The sequence below is a fragment of the Trichinella spiralis genome (genome assembly GCF_000181795.1).
Source record: "Trichinella spiralis strain ISS 195 chromosome Unknown Scfld4499, whole genome shotgun sequence".
Taxonomy (NCBI): domain Eukaryota; kingdom Metazoa; phylum Nematoda; class Enoplea; order Trichinellida; family Trichinellidae; genus Trichinella; species Trichinella spiralis.
The window spans coordinates 1-1,136 of record NW_003531438.1 but is presented as its reverse complement, the minus strand read 5'-3'; the positions used below and the strand labels follow the sequence as shown (position 1 = coordinate 1,136).

The window sequence follows — 1,136 nt, the reverse complement described above, 5'->3', positions numbered from 1 at the left end:
GAATGAATGGTAAATAGCGTAAGCAAATTTGCCGTACGATTGAGGAGGCAACTTCTTGGTAAGAAAACAAGATTGTATAGAACAACAAGACGTGCAAAAATCGACTGACTCTCAATTTGCTACTTCTCAAAAACGATAAAAGCATAGCAATAAAAGTGAATAAAAAGCAAGTGGAGGAGAAGAATCGCCACCGTAAATGAAAAAGAAAAATGCCTTTGATCGAAAATAGATATCAGATCATCTGCTATGATGCCCAAGTAGAATAGAACAACAAGCTGCAAAAAGCAAATCACTAACTACAATAGTTCCCTTGTCTACGCAAAATAATTTCATCAAATACCTAACAACTGGCTTCGTGACGGTCAAGCGGTCTCGTTGGCCAGTGCCAAACTTTTCCCGCTGACATGTTCATTAGCGGAATCTCCCTAAAAATAAACCGATCCCACTTCATAGAGCCAACTCGACACCGGCATCTTCAGGGGAAGCTTCCAGTCGAATGGACAAGGGAAAAATCACTTTAAACTGGGGAATTCGTATTTCTGTTGCGGTTATTTTGTTCTCAAAAATTCAACTTAACTTGATAAACGAAAAAACATCAATAACAATACAAGCATATTCTATTTAACAATTTAACGTTAGTGTCAAAAGAAAGTATGCTAGCATGTTACTTCTGTTAAGTGCATATATATATATATATATATATATATATATATATATATATATATATATATATATACGTATGTATAATTACAAAACACTGCAACAGGCGTTCAAATGGATAACAATATATAATTACTCACCTGCCGATGGCGTACTGTCTTCCTCGTCTTTTCAATTTTTCTTTCTTCATGCTGTTGCAATAGCAGAATATAGCAACCAAAACAGCAACAATCAGCAATGACACGATTATTCCAGTGAACCATTTCAGTGCATGTTCTTCGTCACGCCCTAAATTAGAAAAAATACAAACACTTCAAATAAGCAATTTTTTAATTTTGAATAAAAATTATTCAATTATCTTAAATAAAAATATAAACTGATACAACTTACATCTACACCAAGGCCACCAGCCTGGACTCCACGTTCCATTGATGCAGTGCCTTTTGCTGATCACCGTGCAGGAAATAATTCCGGCT

At 35.2% G+C, this 1,136-nt stretch overlaps 1 protein-coding gene across 1 annotated transcript; it reads right to left on the bottom strand.

Moving 5' to 3' along the window:
• Positions 1 to 340: 340 nt before the first annotated feature.
• Tsp_13562 (putative aspartate-semialdehyde dehydrogenase) lies at positions 341 to 923 on the bottom strand. The gene is made up of 3 exons (XM_003367304.1): positions 801 to 923; positions 461 to 558; positions 341 to 425 (listed from the first exon to the last, which is right to left on the bottom strand). Exons 1-3 carry the CDS (start codon positions 921 to 923, stop codon positions 341 to 343), a joined length of 306 nt encoding a protein of 101 aa, XP_003367352.1.
• Between the last annotated feature and the right edge of the window lie 213 nt (positions 924 to 1,136).